At 36.8% G+C, this 15,069-nt stretch overlaps 2 protein-coding genes across 4 annotated transcripts in view; one reads left to right on the plus strand and one right to left on the minus strand.

The window, feature by feature from the left end:
* Positions 1-5,926: 5,926 nt before the first annotated feature.
* LOC124972166 (small acidic protein) lies at positions 5,927-6,827 on the plus strand. Its single transcript, XM_047536417.1, has one exon. It carries the CDS (start codon positions 6,042-6,044, stop codon positions 6,588-6,590), a length of 549 nt encoding a protein of 182 aa, XP_047392373.1. The 5' UTR covers positions 5,927-6,041; the 3' UTR covers positions 6,591-6,827.
* A 2,522-nt stretch (positions 6,828-9,349) lies between these two features.
* Positions 9,350-15,069, minus strand: part of CXHXorf58 (chromosome X CXorf58 homolog) — a 33,621-nt gene continuing 27,901 nt past the window's right edge. For all 3 annotated transcript variants that reach the window (XM_047536679.1, XM_047536681.1, XM_047536680.1), the window contains 2 exons: positions 12,890-13,049; positions 9,350-12,217 (listed from right to left, as the gene is read on the minus strand). In XM_047536679.1, coding sequence (XP_047392635.1) covers positions 12,041-12,217; positions 12,890-13,049 — 337 coding nt within the window. In that variant the 3' untranslated portion in view covers positions 9,350-12,040. The remainder of the gene's footprint in view (positions 12,218-12,889; positions 13,050-15,069) is intronic.

Below are 15,069 nucleotides of genomic sequence, written 5' to 3' on the forward strand. Positions count from 1 at the left end.
TGTTGGAGAGGATGTGGGGAAAAAGGTACACTCATACATTGCTGGTGGGGTTGCAAATTAGTGCAGCCACTCTGGAAAGCAGTGTGGAGATTCCTCAGAAAGCTTGGAATGGACCCACCATTTGACCCAGTTATCCCACTCCTCGGCCTATACCCAAAGGACTTAAAATCAGCACATATAGATCAGCACAGATAGAGCCACATCAATGTTCATAGCTGCTCAATTCACCATAGCCAGACTATGGAACCAACGTAGATGCCCTTCAATTGATGAATGGATAAAGAAACTGTGGTATATATATACAATGGAATATTACTCAGCCATAAAGAATAATAAAATTATGGCATTTGCAGGCAAATGGATGAAATTGGAGAATATCATGTTAAGTGAGATAAGCCAATCTCAAAAATCCAAAAGACGAATGATCTCACTGATAAGTGGATGATGACACATAATGGGGGGTGGGAGGGGGGCAAGAATGGAGGAAGGAGGGACTGTATAGAGGGAAAAGAGAGGTGGGAGGGGTGGGGGGGAAGGAAAAAAAAAGAATGCATTAAACTGTACATTTGTTTTATATGGTTTTCTACAGATACATGTTTATATACATTTTATCAATAAAAAAGTTTAATAACAAAAATTACATATATATAACAAAAATTACATATATATTTTTACATATATTTTTTACATATGTATATATGTAATTTTTGTTATTTATATATATAGTTTTAGTCAGCTTTTTCACTGCTGTGACTAAAGGACCTGACCAGAACAACTAGAGGAGGAAAAGTTTATTTGAGGGCTTACAGTTTCAGAGATCTCAATTCATTCACAGCAGGCTCCATTCCTCAGGGCTCAAGGTGAGGCTAAACATCATGACGGAAGAGTGTGGTGGAGGGAAGCAGCTCACTTGATGATCAGGAAGCAGAGAGAGTGATGCCACTTTTCAGACACAAAATATATAACCCACAGCCACACCCCCAATAAACCACTTCCTCTAGTCATACCCCACTGCTCCTGTTACCACTCAGTTAATCCATCAGGGATAAATTCACTGATTAGGTTAATGCTATAACCCAATCATTTCTTCTCCAAACCTTCTTGCATTATCTCACACATGAGTTTTTGGGGGATAGCACATCTAAACCATAATATATATATATATATATATATATATATATATATATATATATATATATATATATAACCAACTAATAAATAAATATAGTTACCCACATGACATTGCACCATAGTTGGAATGAAAGGTCCAGTAGCACACCATTATGTAGCATTTCTACCATACAGGTAGATGTAAATAACATTAGGAGCACAGATCATTGTCAAACATAGTAAAATAATTAGAAGTGATGAGTTTAGGGCAGGGAGTATAGCTCAGTGCTAGAGTACATGCTTAGAATGTTCATCATCCTGGATTTAATCCCCAGCACTCATCCCCGCAAAATGATGAGTTTTGAGTGGTTAAACTTGTGCTTCTGATATGGTTTACTTAGTTGAAAGTTTGTACAATTCAATTTTTCATTATGGCTGTACTTAACAACTGGCTCACAAAATTCCTGAAAATTTAACAACCACCTTGAGCAAGCTAAGTTGTGAGCTGTTATAGCATACTCCTGTCTTTAACAATTCTCTTGCTTTCTTTTATTAAGTTTAATTTTTAAAATGAAATGTGTATGTGCACAGAGCTTTAAAAATCAAATATTTCTACAATGACTGCTGTAAAAACCACTAGACACTGCTCCTCTTCTCTCTACTTTCTGAGTGTCAGGGGCAACCATTTCAAATATTTTAACTGATTCTATTTGTGCAGGGGGTACCAGGACTGAACCCAGCGGTGTGCTCTCTACCACTGAGCTACAACCAGCCCTTCTTATTTATTTATTTTTTTTATTTTGAGCCAGTGTCTTGTTAAGTTGCTTAGGGTTTTGCTAAATTCCTGAGGCTGGCCTAGAACTTGTGATCCTCCTGCCTCAGCCTCCTGAGTTGCTGGGATGGCAAGCATGTACCACTGTACCCAAAACTGAGTCTTTTGATATTTACCTCCATATCTCTAAATTAGAAACTTCAGTTTCACTTTTTCTTTTTTTATTTTTGCCATACTGGAGATGGAACCTGGATCCCAGTGATGCTCCACCATTGAACTATATCCCTAGCCCTTTTTATTTTTTCCTTTGAGATAGGATCTCCCTCAGTTGCCCAGTTTGGCTTTAAACTTGCAGTCCTCGTCTGCCTCAGCCTCTTGGGTCACTAGGATGTAAATTAGATACTTTCTGAATTTCAGTTTTGTTTACTGCTATAGACTGAATGTTTGTACCTCTCCCTTCTTTATATTTTGAAATTCTAAACCTCAAGTGATGCTATTAGGAGGTGGGGTTTTGGGGAAGTGATTAGGTCATAGGATGGAGCTCTCATGAATGGGATTTGTGCCCTTATAAAAAGGTCCCCAGAGAACTCACTTGGTGGTCACATTATCCACAGAAGTCTCTTCTAAACTTCCTGGAGAGTGTAACTCCAGCTCCCAGCATTGAAAGTGCTGGGTTGGGACAGAGGCAGAGGTTTCAACATTCAGTATGTAAACTTTTGCTTAATTCCTGTTTGGTATAGTACCCTGGCCCTTATTTGTGCCTTAGGTTTTCTAGGTCAGAGAACTTTTGTTTTTCCCTCACCACCCAAAAGCCTCTAATCTTGTGCCTAAGTAAAGGAGTGGCAGTTGTCTGACTGCAGGGTGGGCATATTAGTTTATTAGGACTGCTGTTAACTAAATATCCCAAATGGGGTGACTTAAAACAAGGGAAATGTGTTGTCTCACAGCTCTGGAAGCTAGAAATTCAAGGTTAAGGTATTCGCAGGGCCATACTCCCTTTGGTACTTTGCTGGCAATCTTTGACCTCCCTTGGATTACAGCTGCATAACTCCAATGCCTTCATCATCACATGGTCTTCTACATGTCTGTCTTTACATGGCCATCTTCTCATAAGGACAACAGTCATATTGGATTAGGGACCCACTGTACTCCAATAGGACTTCATTTTAATCTAATTACATTTGCAATAACCCTATTCTGAAATACTGGGGTTTAGGACTTCAACACTTTTTTTTTTTTTTGGTGGGCTGGGTTGCAATTCAATCCCTAATGTGAGGAAGGGATTTGGTATTCTAATTTCTCCTCCTCCTCTCCACCCCTTTATGTGCAGTGCTGGAGATTGAACTGTGTCTCACACATACTAGGCAAGTTTTCATCCACTGAGCTTATACCTCCAGCCCCACTCATTGCTTGTTTTTTTAAAAAATATTTTATTTAGTTGTAGATAGCCATAATACCTTTATTTTATTTATTTTTATGTGGTGCTGAGGATCAAACCCAGTGCCTCACATGTGCTAGGCAAGTGTTCTACCACGGAGCTACAACCCTAGCCTGGCTCGCTCATGGCTTCTTAAACAGATTTTCAATCAATTCCTTTGCCTTTACCCCTCACTTCTAAAGGTAAACTGTTGTTACCAATTCCTGACTTTCTGGGGGTCCTTTGGTATAAACTGGTTTGTTTCTTAGCTTTTTTCAAGACCAGTTTAAGACTCCATTTTCCAGATCTGCTAAGTCAACCACCACTCATTCATAGGCTTTCCAACTGAAAATTTCGCTACGGTTTTATCTGATTTCTATCATTGAAAGTTTATCCCCATTTTTTAAAAAAATCCTCTTTATTTTAATTTCAGTAGGGTCTAAGGTGGGAGCAGAGGCACAGATGTTCAGGCCAATGTTTTTTTGAAACAAGGTCTTGCTATGTTGCCCAAGTTATCCTCAAACTCCTGGGCTTAAGCAATCCTATCTCAATCTCCTGAGTAGCTGGGACTACAGACGTGCACCACAGTGCATGGCTCAAATCAGCATTTTTTTACTGTAATATTATTTTTCACTACTATGGTAGATCAATAGGTGTTTTCTCCTTTAAAAATGCATTCATACCCATCATTATGTACAACTATAATGCACCAATAAAAATGTAGAAAAAAAATAAAAACACATTAATGTAATTTTAAAAAATGGATGTTTTTCTTTCATTCTTTGTGATGTGCTATTTATTATGTATTTTTTTAGTGGCATTTAAAATTTTTTTAGTTTTAGATGGATACAATAACTTTATTTAGTTATTTATATGTGGTGCATATGCAAGACAAGCACTCTACCATTGAGTTACAGTCCCAGCTCCTTTAATGGCATTTTATTCTGTGTATTATGTATATATGAAATTCACTCAAAGAAAGAAATTTCACCATATTTCTTTTGTGGCCATAAATATTAGTTTTATTTCATCATTATTTCTTAAAATAATTTTTATAGAGGAGGTTCTGTTAAAAAAAAGCTGGGTGTGGTAGTGCATGTCTATAATCCCAGCAATTTGGGAGGCCTAGGCAGGAGGCTTATAAATTCAGGGCTAGTCTCATCAACTTAGTAAGACCCTGACTCAAAATAAAAAATAAAAGGGCTGGAGATGTAGCTCAGTGGTAAAGCACCCCTGGATTCAACCCCCAGTACCACAAACAAACAAGGATCTACTTTGTATATCAAATGTGCTAGGTATTCCCCTAATACCTGGTATATAGTTGCACTTAATAAATAATTGTTGAATGAATGAATGAACTAATTAATATCAATAATGCTGATGGGAACATTAAGAATATCTTCTTTTCTCAGAATTATTCATAGGATGCCTTAGGAAGACCTTGCCCCTATTGAAAATGTATACTATATGACCATAGTATATTCTCCAGACAGCATCAAAATCATCCTTTTAATATGAAACTTAGATCATGTTATGCCTTTGCCCAAAACCCTCCAATAACTTTCCATCTTATTCAGAATAGAATTCATATTCCTTATGGTGACACAAAAATCCCCTACACAATATTTTTTCACTATCTCTGATCTTATTACTCCAGCCACATTCACCTTTTTAATTGCTGTTCCTTCTGCATGGAACACTGTTCCCTAAATTCCTTCAGGACTTTTCTCAAATTACTGTATCAGAGTTTTTTTTTAATCTAATCTATATGAACCAGTAAAGTCCTGTCCATTCCCATACTGTTTTATTTTCTTTCATAGAATTTGGCACTTTGTAATATTTCTTTCTTTCTCTTTTTTCCTGGATCCATAAGCTCTATGAAAGAAGTCACTATGTTTTGTTCTTCTTGGCAGAGAGTTGGTACTGAGTGACATAGTTTTAGAATGAATGAACATGCCCAATGTACGCCAGAGGTAACATGCTATTCTTGTGACTATATAGTTATTTTTAAAGGCAGTTGGACTTGAATTTTATGTTCTAATCTAGATAAATCACATATACCTGAAACAAACAAAAACAAGGGAAAGTTCTGCACTGAGGAAAAAATCTTTCAACTGGACCATGAAGAATATTCTGAAAGCTCAAGCCTGTATTTTTAACCAGTTCTACATCCTTTCAAATGGAGCCTTCTTTCTGAATTCTCTCACATTTCAAACCACAACAAAACCTTTAAGGAAAATAATTTCTCTAATCTCTATATCTGAAGAGTGGAGAGATGGATGCAAGGATAGAGGTAAGGAGAGAGAGAACCAGATTTGGTTGATTCAAAGCCCACACTCTATTCTTTATTTTTTATTTTTTTCCTGTGGGATGGGGATTGAACCCAGGGCCTTGCGCATGTGAGGCAAGCACTCTACCAGCTGTGCTATATCCCCAGCCCCACACTCTATTCTTATAGCACTCTGCCTCCATGAAGTGGATAAACAAACAGCAATCCAGTACTTCCCATTCAAAGAGAAATGGCCAGAAATAAATGTGAAAATGAATATAAACAACTATATATAAAAATGCTTAACCCTTCTGGTGTAAGTCGTATCACTCTCAAGATTATATCAAGGAGTCGGAGGGGCTCTGCGTTCTGGACTGGCGCTGCTTGGGCCGGTGGCAGGTTGCGGGCTGCTGGTGTCGGGCTGAGGAGAACCGCGAGTGTGTTGGGCATTTCGCGTCGGGATCCGCGCAACTATGAGCGCTGCCAGGGAGTCTCACCCACACGGGGTGAAGCGTTCAGCCTCCCCAGACGACGATCTTGGATCTAGCAATTGGGAGGCAGCAGACTTGGGCAATGAAGAACGAAAACAAAAATTCTTGAGACTTATGGGTGCAGGCAAGAAAGAACATACTGGTCGTCTTGTCATAGGAGATCATAAATCAACATCTCACTTCCGAACAGGGGAAGAGGACAAGAAAATTAATGAAGAACTGGAGTCTCAATATCAACAAAGTATGGACAGTAAATTATCAGGAAGATATAGACGACATTGTGGACTTGGCTTCAGTGAGGTAGAAGATCATGATGGAGAAGGTGATGTGGCTGGGGATGATGATGATGATGATGATTCACCTGATCCTGAAAGTCCAGATGACTCTGAAAGTGATTCAGAGTCAGAAAAAGAAGAATCTGCTGAAGAACTCCAAGCTACTGAGCACCCTGATGAAGTGGAAGATCCCAAAAACAAAAAAGATGCAAAAAGCAATTATAAAATGATGTTTGTTAAATCCAGTGGTTCATAACTCCCAAACACTTAGTCTTTGTATTAAAAGTAAGCCTTATTGTTATAATGCACAGTGGAGGACTGCTTATAGAGCACAGACCTTTGTATTATAATTTTTAAAAAGGCCCTTTTAAATAATTACAAAGTGTTTGCTTTCAAATGCCATTCGTTACACTTTTATGGGCATGACTATAACCATTTTGTAAAGAGTAAGAGTTGTATAAAATAAATAAATACAGTACTCAACTTCCTTTAAAAAAATTATATCAAGGATATAATTCAACAGAATTAAATGACAATGTGAGCTTTGACCTGTCCCACTTCAAAAAAAAAAAAAAAAACCATAGAAACCCTATGTAAAATGAAAAAAAGAAAACTTCTAAAAGTCATGGTTGAGCTTGTAACAAGGAAAATCTTCAGGACTAATAAGTAAAGAGGGAACTATATATTAGCATGGTGAGTGACTAATGTCCTGAGCACATTGTCAATTCCAGGAACCTAAAATTTCAGTTATTAATGATCCTATGTATGTGAGACACACAATCTTGGGTTTAGAGAAAGTAAGGGATTGGAATTAAGACCTCTGCATAAAGTCAGACTCCCAAAGGATAGTGAGATCAAAAGAAATAAAAACAGATGGCTGGGAGTTTAGCTCAGTCATGTAGAGTGATTGCCTAGCATGCACAAGGCCCTGGGTTTAATCCCCAACATGAAGGAAAGAAGGGAGGGAGGAACGGAAATTAGAAGCTAGACAATGTGAGAGAGTCATTGTTAATTGAAGAACACAAAATATGAAGAGAAAATCTGAAAGGTTGTTGGGAGAAAAAAGAGAGGTCATCTAAAGGCAATAACAATTAGACTGGGCAGCAGCAACCAGAAGACAGTGGAACAATAACATCAGATTGCTGAGAGAAAACCACTGTTGATGTGGAATTTGATACATACCTAAATTACATATTTAAGAAAAGGACAAAATGAGAATACTTTCAGAAAACCAAAGCTGAAAGAATTATCACCAACAGATGCTCATTAAAGGAATTTTTAAGAATACATGATAAAGAAATGATAAAGAAAAATGATCCCAAAGGAAAGTCTGAGATTTACAAAATAATGTCTAATCTGGAAGTTAAGAACAAGATAGTGCTAAAATATCAGCTATAACAATAACTTGTAACACAAGGGGAGGATGATTAGCAGCCTGCCTCTGGGAGGAGAGTGGAGTTGTTGATTAACTTTAGACTGTTAATAGCAGGATTCATTTTGACATATTTGTACATGCACATAATTTGATCAATCTCATTTCCCAGTACCCCCTTTTCTCTCCTCTCTGACTCTGATTTCCTTCCTCTATTGGTCTCCCTGCCATTTTTGGAGGGGTTGTGGGGACTGAACCCAGGAGCTCTCTACCACCGAGCTACATCCCCAGCCATTTTTATTTTTTATTTTTTGACAGGGTCTTGCTAAATTGCTGAGGTTGGTCTTGAACTTGCAATTCACCTACCTCCCTAGTTGCTGGAATTACAGGCATGCACCACTGTTCTTGGCTCTGTTGTTTTTTACATTAGTGTAACTTAAGCCTTTAAGTACACATGATCAAATTTAAGAGTAATCTCTAAGAATAGAAATAGAGTGTAAAACTTCCAAAACAGTAAAGGTAAAAAAGTGGAGTCAAAAGAAGTATCTGGGGCTGGCACTGTAGCTCAGTGGCACAGTGTTTGCCTCGTGAATATGAGGCACTGGGTTTGATCCTCAGACCACATAAAAATAAATAAATAAAGGTATTGTGTCCATCTATAACAAATATTTACATGTATATATTTTTTAAAAAGAAAAATCTGAAAGGAAACAGGAAAAAAAAACCAAAAAATGCAGGAAGGATAGCACAAAATAAAATAGTAAAAATAATTCCAAATATAACAAAGATTAAATAAAATCATTATAAAGTATAAATGTACTAAATTCACCAGTTAAAGAAAAGCATATGCAGATTGGATTAAAACAAATGAAAATAATCCATATACTTGAGAAATATCAAGACATGGTTTATCAAAATAATTAATGTTAGCTGCTGTAACAAATAACCCATAAGATTGCTTGACTTAACAGAACAAAGTTTCCCCTCCTTTCTCTTTTTTGGTATAGGGATTAAATCCAGTCTCTACCCTACATCCCCAGCACCAAAGTTTTTCTTGCTCACATTACACTTAATCAAGACAAGCTCCTGCTCTGGCTGTCTCTCCCTCAATCAGTGACTTCCTTCACTCCTACTTCTACCACCTTGAAGTTCTTTGCCTCAGACCATGTGAACAGGGGGATGGGTAGGGGGGAACAGAAGATCATGTACCCATGTACAACATTTTAGGGAACAAGCCTAGAAGTGGCATACATCACTTCTGCCCACATTCCTCTTAACAGAACTCATTCTCATGGTCCCAACATAACCAAAAAAAGCTGGGAAATGTAGTCCTGTGTTTCTAGGAAGAGGAAACAGAATTAGTGAGCATCTAGCCAGTCCCTGCCACATGAACACATTGAAAATAAAAAAGATGAAGGGGCTGGGTGTGTAGCTCAGTGGTAAAGCACATGCTTATAAGCATGCACTAGGCCCTGGATTTAATCCATAATACCAACTCCCAAAAAATATAGGAAAGGATATGGATATGCTAGGCAGACACTAAGCAAAAAAAGCTAGAGTAGCTTTGTTCATATTGGACAAATAGTCTTCAAGGAAAAATACATTATTAGGAATAAAGAGAGTAAGTATATAATAATAATAGATTTAATTCACAAGGAAAAGATGTTAATTCTGAAATTACATATGCACCTAATATTATCTTCAAATAACATAAAGCAAAATTGACGAAAAAGTGTTAGTCAGTTTTCTATCACTATAACAAATACCTGAGAATCATCAACTATGAAAAGTTTATTTTTTGGCTCACTATTTTGGAGGTTTCTGTACATGATGAATTGGTTCTATTGTTTTAGGCCTTTGGCAGCACATCATGGTTCCAGCCAGTCAGGCAGAGTAAAATGGATCACCTCAGGGTCAAGAAGCAAAAGAGAGGAAGAAGAAAGGACTGGGGTCGCATTATCCTATTCAAGGGCATGTCCCCCCATAACCTGAAGATCTCCCACTAGGCCCCACCTCTTAAAGGTTCCACCACCTCCCAATAGCTGAGGACCAAATGTTTCACACATGGACTTTTGGGGAACACCTAAGATCAAAACTATAGCACAGAATTTTGAGGCAAAACTGACAAGTCCACCCATCACGGTAGGACATACATAACATACACCTTTCTCGGTAACTGGTGTCACACAGACCAAGAATTACAAGTATATAGAAAACATCACCTCTGTGTGTGTGTGTGTGTGTGTGTGTGTGTAGTATAGTATATTCAGAAAGCATTCTATACAGAAAACATAATACAATCAACCAGCTTGTTCAAAAGTACAAATACAGAACTTTGTATCCAACATAGACAATATACATTTTTCTTAGGAATACAAGAAACATTTGAAAACTAATCATGTACTTGGTTATAAAGCAAGTATTAACAAGTTTCCCAGAATAACATACAAATCATATTCTCTGATTACAGTGCAATTAGGTAAAAATAAACAACAGAAAAAATAAATTTTAAAATATAAATGACAGAAAGATAACCAAAAGAAAGAAGACTGTGTGAAAATATCTACCCTAGTATTAATTACCTACAGTAGTGAAAAATTAGAAACAATTGAAATATCCAATGAAATGGGTATGGTTAAGTAAATTTTGCTCTGTCAACCCAAATGGGCTCTCAGGTGACCATTAAAAATTATTTTTAAGTGCATTATATGTAAGATATAATATTAAGTGAAAAGCTTAAATATGTTACCTATGATTACAGCCATGTGAAAAATATATGGGCATTTAGACAGATTAGAAAGGTATAATCAAATGAAAATAGTTTTTGTATTATGTTGACGGGATTATATGTAATTTTGCTTTTCAAAGGTTTTTCAGTGATGCAGTTACATTGTTTAATGTATGTTACCATGAGGAGGAAGTTATAGTTAATGAAATATGAGAAGTGCATACCCTAAGATAGAATGTGCCCTTCTTTGTCCTTTTCCTCATCTTACTACCTGAAATCTTCCTTAGCTTTGTTATTTATAACATGGAATATGAGTGGACTGAATTTGACAGGCATTTGACTTGATAAGGAACTGCTTTGCAAATTGATGAGAAGATGCATGATTCATCAGGAAAAATAGGTGTTTTTCTATTCAACCAGTGTCCAGCACAAGCTGAAACAAGGGGATTATCAAGTGTGTCTGTCTCTGTGTATTTGTGGTACTGGGGACTAAACCCAGGGGTGCTCTATTGCTAAGCTACCCCCAACCCTTTTTATTTTATTTTGAGACAGGGTCTCACAAAGTTGTCCAGGCTGGCTTCAAACTTGCTATCCTCTTGCCTCAGCCTCCCTAGTTGCTGGGATTACAGGTGTGTACCACCAAGCCCAACTTCCCTCTTTTTCTGATATCAAATGAGGCTGTATTAATAACAAAGAGTGCAAGTTTATGTTAAAGATATTTTAGTGGAATCATACACATTTTCTCCAATGTTCTTTGTCATTAAAGGAATATCTTAGCAGAGGATAAGATCCTTCTATAGGATACTATGCCTGAGTTAGATCAGCAATCAACCTATGCATTTTAAATGTTAAGCAAAATAAAAAACTGTATTTTTAAAGTTCAATAAATAACTGCATTTTTAAAAATTATCACAATCTCTGGTAAGGTTTGATATATTCCAGTAGCCTGTATCACAGAAGAAATTAATAATTTGCACTGTATCAGGACTGTGAATTCATCAATTCAAAATGAAATTGATAAATATTACTCTAGTCTTTATACTTGAAAGATATCCAAAATATAATATTAGAGCAGATGTAACATTCTGCCCCAGGTTCTTATAATGCTCAAAAATGATTAGGTATGCTATGTCATGCCTACTGTAGCAACAAATCCATTATTATTTTTATTATAATTCAGAATAGGTCATTCACAAGCTGTTCTGTAAAAACAACATGTAACTAAAAAAAGACACTGGAGGCTGACTCAAGAGCATTCTCTTATCCTGTGAAGTCTAATATTTATGCTAAGCATGGCCTGTTCAGATATTTTTTAAAATGAAAAAAATCAAAATTGGATGAAAGTCCCAGGGACTAATTTATTCATCATTTCTTGAGCAATCCTGTATTCTGCTAGTTTGAAGCATCTAGTAGAAATAATTTATTCAAATTAAAATGCTTTCAGTAAAAAATAACTGCACCCACGTTAATACAAAGGGCTTACAAATATGTCACACATTTGTTTAACACAGCATACCCAGGACCTGTTTCTATTTGAGTGTCCTTTATTTATAGACAGACAAGCAGATTGTTAAACAACTTTGGTTTTCTGTCAATTAGCTGTGTATCAACATGAGGGAGAATAATCAATATGCAAGTCTTGATACCAGGCAAATAATTCCTTTTCTTCTTTTTCCAATTCACTATCTGATGTGGATTCATTAACTTTCACAATGTCAAAAGAAGGGGTAGAGATGATGATTGTCTCTTGTTTCTTTGCACTTGCTGCATTCTTTTGCAGTTCCTAGGCAGAATTATAAATAAAAGTGCAAGTGTTTTATATTTGGTTTTTACTACTTTATATTTTCTGACTCTATATACTTAATCACCCCCAAATTTATAGCAGATTTTTAAAAATTACCAAATGATACATGAATACATGTTCGTTATAAATATTCCTACAATATGAAAGTATATTGAGGCAGACTTTAGTATATAGCCTTTGATAAGTTTAGATAAGAGTTATGCCTATAGTCTCAAACTACTTGGGAGCTTGAGGCAGGAGGAATGCTTGAGTCCAGAAGCTTGAGGCCAGGCTGGGCAACACAGTAAGACCCTATCTCTCAAAAACAACAAAATTTTATAGACAGAAATGACTTTCATTCTGAGAAAAGCACCATCAGAGATGTGCTGAATTTAACAGTAGCAACATACGGAGACAATAGCTTTTTTTGCCAACTCATGCTGATGTGGAGCCAAAATAGCTGCTGTTTTTCAGAACAGCTACTAAAATTGTTTAAGAATTTTTAAATATGTGTTACTAAGATGAAAGTTGCTTTATACTATTTGAGGTATAACATGCCAAACGTGTTTTAGCCTTGAAGTTGCAGATTAGGAAAATCTTACACAAGTAGAATTACTTCTGGACAGTTTGAATATTGTTCAAAACAATGAATTATGTACGAGTTAAACTTACAGTCACCTCTGCAGCATTTGATTTTTTAGCCATCTTATAAGCTTTTTTCATTTTTTCAACTTTCATTCGAGCTTGCTTGGATCGACGACCTAGAGGTTTCATTTTACTTTGCTGTTGGTAGGGCTGTAATAAAGGTTGCACAATTGCGAAGGATGGATACCTAGAAAATGTTTGTATTATACATGGAAAAAGCACACAAAAAATTTAAATGTGAAGCAAGTTCCAAATTATATTAAAACATTCTCTAGCAAATATGTCACAGACTTCAATACACGGAGCAACACTGTGTGTGAACTTTTTTTTTTTTGTACCAGGAATTGAACCCAGGGGAGCTTTACCACTAAGTCACATCCCCAGCCATTTTTATTATTTTGAGACAGGGTCTCACTAAGTTGCTTAGGGTCTTGCTAATTTGCTGAGGCTGGCTTTGAACTTGTGATCCTCTTGCCTCAGCCTCCCAAGTCACTGGGATTACAGGAGTGTGATACTACACCCTCCTGTATGTGAGATTTTTAGTTTAACATTATCATTTCTCTTTGAGTTTATGTATCATGGTTCTTTATCTGACACTTATGGAGGTGTCGATGATGATGATGATAAAAGTGGTAAAACAAGGTAGTAAGTTAAAATAAGCGTTCCTGGAAAGTATTGTGCAGTAGCCATTTGAAAATTCTTTGACACCATACAGTAACACCAAAAAGCAGTATATTTCATAATAGTGAAAAAACAAGCTATTTTTTTTGGGGGGGGCACCAGGGATTGAACCCAGGGGTGCTTAACTGCTGAGCCACATCCCTAGACCTTTTAAAATTTTTAGAGACAGGGTCTTGCTAAATTGCGTAGGACCTCACTAAATTGTTAAGAGTGGCTTGGAACTCACAATGCTCCTGCCTCAGCCTTCTGAGCCTCTGGGATTATGGGTATGTGCCACCAAGACTGGCTAAAACCAGCTATTTTTTAAAATCGATGTTGGGATCAGACAGTTTGTGCCCTGTCTACAACCCCCTTGACCTTACCATTGCAGGCACACTGGTTCACCTGAGAGCTGTCTTAAAAATAAGAGCTTGGGGCTGGGGTTGTGGCTCAGTGGTAGAGCACTTGCCTAGCATGTGTCAGGCACTGGGTTCGATCCTCAGCACCACATAAAAATAAATAAATAAATAAATGGTAAAAAAAATGTTGTTTTTTTTTTTTAAATAAGAGCTTGTGTGGGGAAGGCTGAAAGTGCCCGAGAACTAATACCTCCCTTCCTAAACAACCCTTAAGCAATGTCTGATGGTACCCTGGCCCCTATGGGATAGCTCTGAGTTGAATGTTCCACACTGGCTCTGACATTCCCAGGAGGGATTAAGCTTCAGTTACCTACTGTGGTAACTTGCTTGCAAACACACAGTTTTGGCTGCCTTCCCTTCTCTGTTTCACTTTTCCACCTTCTTCCATTAGTGGCTCCTGGGATCACCTCCCACATAAACTACTCAAACTTGAATCATGTTCTCAGGGCTTGCTGGAGATTCCAGATTGAGATTGCATTCGATGATGGCTTTATGAAAATATGTTTTGCTCTTTGATTTAGAATTTGGTTACTTATTTGGCTTTTAAGTGACTCATCCTTGGATCATCAGTAGCAAGAATCCAAATAGCAAGGAGTGTGAGTTATATATGGTGGCAAAGAAAATTACATTATTTATTTGACCTTGGTGGCAATAGAGTTAAGTTCTATATTCAGTGCTTATATGAATGAGTTAGAAAAAATCTATTTCAGGGTGACAGACTGTGCCCTAAACTAGGCCATCTGCTTGGCAAATGTATAGCCTTGATCATAAAATAAATGGGTTAAATAAGGTTATTGGGTCAGCAATACTCATCTATACTCCTGAAAAAAAAGAAAAAAAAAAACCCAGCATGTTTGTTTGACAGTGGGTCATCAGTGTATTCTTCATGTACTAATGGAGTATTTTTCATTCCAAATGAATGTGTAGAAATAGATTACCAGTATATCCTCCTCAGTCTTACCATCTCTATCTTTAAACAAGTCAGCTTTACTTGTAAATAAGATGGACAAGGTGAGTCTTAGTAATGGGAAAAAAAAGGAACATAATTGAAACCATCAAATTCTGTCCATGTTGTTTCAGATCATAATACATCTATTTTGCTACAACATCCATTTCCAAAAGGTGAAT

This window comes from Sciurus carolinensis, chromosome X (genome assembly GCF_902686445.1).
Source record: "Sciurus carolinensis chromosome X, mSciCar1.2, whole genome shotgun sequence".
NCBI classification, from domain to species: Eukaryota; Metazoa; Chordata; class Mammalia; order Rodentia; family Sciuridae; genus Sciurus; species Sciurus carolinensis.